This window comes from Larimichthys crocea, unplaced genomic scaffold, assembly GCF_000972845.2.
Source record: "Larimichthys crocea isolate SSNF unplaced genomic scaffold, L_crocea_2.0 scaffold780, whole genome shotgun sequence".
Classification (NCBI taxonomy): domain Eukaryota; kingdom Metazoa; phylum Chordata; class Actinopteri; family Sciaenidae; genus Larimichthys; species Larimichthys crocea.
Window position 1 is genome coordinate 1 of NW_020860310.1, and position 4,879 is coordinate 4,879.

At 40.9% G+C, this 4,879-nt stretch overlaps 1 protein-coding gene across 1 annotated transcript; it reads left to right on the plus strand.

Moving 5' to 3' along the window:
• Positions 1–1,938: 1,938 nt before the first annotated feature.
• LOC109141079 (gamma-crystallin M3) lies at positions 1,939–4,461 on the plus strand. The gene is given in 10 exon segments (XM_027277002.1): positions 1,939–2,000; positions 2,113–2,158; positions 2,161–2,178; positions 2,181–2,204; positions 2,207–2,259; positions 2,262–2,354; positions 2,447–2,469; positions 2,471–2,548; positions 2,550–2,668; positions 4,340–4,461. Coding segments are annotated over 10 exon segments (606 nt in total). The 5' UTR covers positions 1,939–1,970.
• The last annotated feature ends 418 nt before the right edge of the window (positions 4,462–4,879 follow it).

Below are 4,879 nucleotides of genomic sequence, written 5' to 3' on the forward strand. Positions count from 1 at the left end.
TGGTCTTTGCTTCCATGCTACACAGATTACATCCAGCTCTACATCTTTGCCAAGTCCATCGCTACTTCCACTCACTCCATTCTCTCCAACTGCCTCACCACTGACAACTCCTCATTGTCTTCCTCCCAACACAGTCGCAAAGTCTGAGTCATTTCTGACAATGAGCCCTCCTTTGAATAATACATAAATTATATCATGAGAACTGCCTTTTCCAAACCAAACTTAGCACAACTTGCCCATTACTCTTCTTCTCTGTCACAAAAACCCTTGCCTACACCCTTCTCACCTTCATAATAGACTATTACAACAGCATCCTCTACCCACACTATCCCAAAACCTTAAACAAAACTCCAATACATCCAGAAATCTGCTTCTTGCCTTTTAACACACACCTGGACTATGACTACCTCACCATATCCTCCAGAAACCTCCACTTGGTTCTGGTCCCACAGCAGATTCCAGTTTAATTCCTCCTCCTCATATATAAAGGCCTCCAAAAGTTTGGACTTATTGTCCTGTGTACCATGGACACTATCCTGATACATCTTAAAGGAAACTGAGACTACACTACCACAAAAACATATACAAGAAATCTTACACAATGCTATAGTTCTATGTATACTATACTTACTATACTATACTATACTATAATACTATACTATACTATATATCTACTATGCTCTACTATACTATACTATTACTAGTATACATACTTACTATTACGTATACTTATATTACTATACCTATACTATACTATACTATACATACTATACTATTTACTCTACACATGTTATATTATACTATACCATGCAGTGGTTAGCACTGTTGCTTCACAGCAAGAAGTTTCCTGGTTTGAACCTCAGCTGGGCCTTTCTGTGTGGGTTTGCATGTTCTCCATGTGTCTCTGTGGGTTCTCTCCGGGTATTCTGGCTTCCTCCAACCAGTCCAAAGACATGTACTTAACAGGTATATTGGTGACGTACATTGTCTGTAGTTTTGAATGTGGATTGTAAATTGCTGTTTGTCTTACATTCCCTGCTATAAGCTGGCGACTTGTCCAGGGTGTACCCTGCCTCTCACCCAAAGTCAGCTGGGATAGGCTCCAGTACCACTGTGACCCCGATGAGGATAAGCAGTTACAGAAAATGTATGGATATACTATACTATACCATTCTATACAATAGCAGAGAATATTGCATTATATTGCACTATGATATACTATACTATGCTATACTATACTATACTATACTATACTATACTATACTATTATATACTACACTATACTTGGTATGCTATCCGATACTACAATTATATCACTCTATACTTGTTATTTTCATTTATTTATCCAGGTACATTCACATATTTTTCAAAATATGTAAATAATTTAAACCACTCCCTTAGCAAATATATTTTAAATGAAGATTTTTTTTTTCACCATTTTCACCATTGTAAACACAGTGTGATGTCACAAAATAACATTATGAACATACACATAATTATATCGCTCACATGACCAATAAAAGCACACATCATGCCATGACAATGGTTATGCCCCCGTTTTGTCACCTGAATGCAAGAAGTGAGATGACAGAATGACTCTTGTGTGGCGGGACACATTTTGAACGACAGAAGGTAAGTTACAATATATACAGAAGTAAAAATCGTAAAAGAGCTACCAAGTGTGCATCGTTGGTGGCCCTACTAAATGGTGAAGGGAAGAGGATGTGTGCGATATTTATTAACTGTTTGGTGAAAAAGGGAAGGCTTTGTGTGTCCATATGTGCTTTGTTTATGTGTGTGTGCGCTGACTACAGTCAATGACAGAGCCTTTATATCACATAGGGGTTTTAACAATGGGGTCCCACTGACTCTGTAGGGTCTGGTCAGGTATAAAAGCAGGGTTACACCAAACAGGACAGCAGTGCAGCAGTAAACAACACCAACAGCAGCAGCTCACCTACAGCACAAACATGACCACCACTGAAATGGGCATGGGCAGGGTAAGCTTATCATTTCAAACACAAATTACAAATTTCATGAGTGTTTATTTATAGAGAACATCAAATGTTGTCAGTGCTTCTTCAGTCAATTACAGCATCTCTCATTTTTCAGGTCACCTTCTACGAGGACAGGAACTTCCAGGGTCGCTCCTGGGAGTGCTGAGTGACTGTGCTGACTTTCCTCCTACCTGAGCAGATGCCACTCCTTCGGGTGCAGAGTGGCTGCTTCATGGCCTACGACCATCCCAACTACATGGGAAAACCAGTACTCTCATGAGGAGGGGCGACTATGCTGACTACATGAGCATGTGGGGATGGAACAGTGGTATCAGGTCTTGCCGTATGATCCCCATGGTAGGTATAAAACAGACATCTGCCTAATACAGTTGACATCCCTTACAAAACTTGATATGCAGACATTGATTTATTTCTCTTTTCCAAAACAGTACAGAGGCCAGTACAGGATGGGATTACGAGAGGGAGAACTTTGGTGGTCAGATGTATGAGATGATGGACGACTGTGACAACATGATGGACCGTTTACCGTATGAACAACTGCATGTCCTGCAACGTGATGGACGGCCACTGGCTGATGTACGAGCAGCCCCACTACAGAGGCAGGATGATGTACTTCAGGCCTGGAGAGTACAGGAACTTCATGAACATGGGTGGGCGGCTCCAGGTTCATGAGCACTGAGGCGTATCATGGACATGTGGTAGACACCTTTCATTTTGAAATAAAAATGAAAGATAAAACAGAAACGTGAGCCTGTGACTGTTTTCTGTTCTTCCATCATTACAAAAATATTAAATGTAATACATTGAATAAACAATGTAGATTACTTAAGAGCATCAAAGGGTGTCCAAACCAAGCACTCCTGTTTACTTTGTTTTGCATATAAGAAAGAAACAAATTCTTCAGATTCTTACCTTTCTGCCAACATGTCTTGTAGATGTTTATGACCTAATTTGAAACTTGAGCATTTTGTGGTGTGTCTCTCAGAGTTAATACAATTTTGTATTATATTATATTCAAATCTCATCCCCTTCCTTAGTCTTCATAGCTCATTCTGAAGGAACGTCACCTAACCCCTACACTTCTAGTCTCCCACCTGTTCTTCCTCCTTCACCTTTCAGCCTCAGTTCTCCCCTGTGTTGACAGGAAAGCTGTCCAACCTTATGGCAGGAATGAAAGCTCCACATGCCCTGGATCCCATCCCATCTTGTCAATAACTGTCTCCCCCTCTCATTACAGACACCGTCAACTCCTTCCTCGGCTCTGGTTTAGACCTCATTCACTCAACCTTGCTGCCAAATACTCCAAAAACCTGGACTCAACCCTGATATCATGACAAATTTTCAGCTAATCTCTAATTTCCCTTTTCTGTTAAAAATCCTGGCATGTACTGTTGCCACACAACTCAAAACTTATCTCATCTCCAGTGACCTGTTTGATCCATTTCAATCCAGAGCCTGCTCAGAACACAGTACTGGAACAGCCCTCCTCAGAGTCACCAACGACATTCTTCTCTGAAGACTCTGATCACCTCAGCGTTGTCATCCTTCTGGAACCTCACTGCAGCCTTTGACACCATTAACCCACACTTTTCTCTCCTGCCTCAACTCCTCCCTAAGCATCACTGTCACTGCCCTCTCATGGTTTAAATCACACCTCAAAAACAGGCAAAAGTTCATCCACATCAGCAACTGCACCCACATCCACCACTCTTTGTCCCAAGGTTCCCCCAGGTTTCGGTGCTTGTCCTTTCATTTTTGTTATGGGAATTTAGAAAAAACCCTTAATTTAGGAGGATCGGATTCAAGTATTAAAGTTTAAGTTGAATTTATTGTCTTGTAAAAGAGGAGTGTTTCACAGTGCAACACACTAAAGGGGTCACAGAGAAAAAGGCTCCCTGAGGAGCTCGACAGTTGGTTCTTATACATTTTCCTAGAAATGGGCTGTCTCTACCCCTGTAAATTGCTAACAGACAATTTGCATATATAGCATTTAAACAGTTTTCTTCAACATATCCCCTAATCAGTAGCCAGTATGTCCCCAATCTAGATGTCACCTCTCTGACCTGTCTCTGAGCATTGTTCTGTTCTGGAATTCCTCTATTGATACATTAACCTGAACTTTACCTTACCCTGCCAGTCCCAGCCAAACATAATACAGGGAAGTGCCTTCAAAACATGTAATACATAGGAACAAACATTTGATAAGTTAAGACATCTAAATAGCAGTGTAATCCTAATTTTTATAACAATTTTCATTCTTTACATACTTCCCCTTGGCAACATCTTTTGCCATCATGGTCTTTGCTTCCACTGCTACACAGATTACATCCAGCTCTACATCTTTGCCAAGTCCATCGCTACTTCCACTCACTCCATTCTCTCCAACTGCCTCACCACTGACAACTCCTCATTGTCTTCCTCCCAACACAGTCGCAAAGTCTGAGTCATTTCTGACAATGAGCCCTCCTTTGAATAATACATAAATTATATCATGAGAACTGCCTTTTCCAAACCCAAAACTTAGCACAACTCTGCCCATTACTCTTCTTCTCTGCTCCAAAAACCCTTGCCTACACCTTCATCACCTTCATAATAGACTATTACAACAGCATCCTCTACACCACACTATCCAAAACCTTAAACAAACTCCAATACATCCAGAAATCTGCTTCTTGCCTTTTAACACACACCTGGACTTATGACTACATCACCCATATCCTCCAGAACCTCCACTTGGTTCTGGTCCCACAGCAGATCCAGTTTAAATTCCTCCTCCTCATATATAAAGGCCTCCAAAAGTTTGGACTTATTGTCCTGTTGTACCATGACACTATCCTGATACATCTTAAAGGAAACTGAGA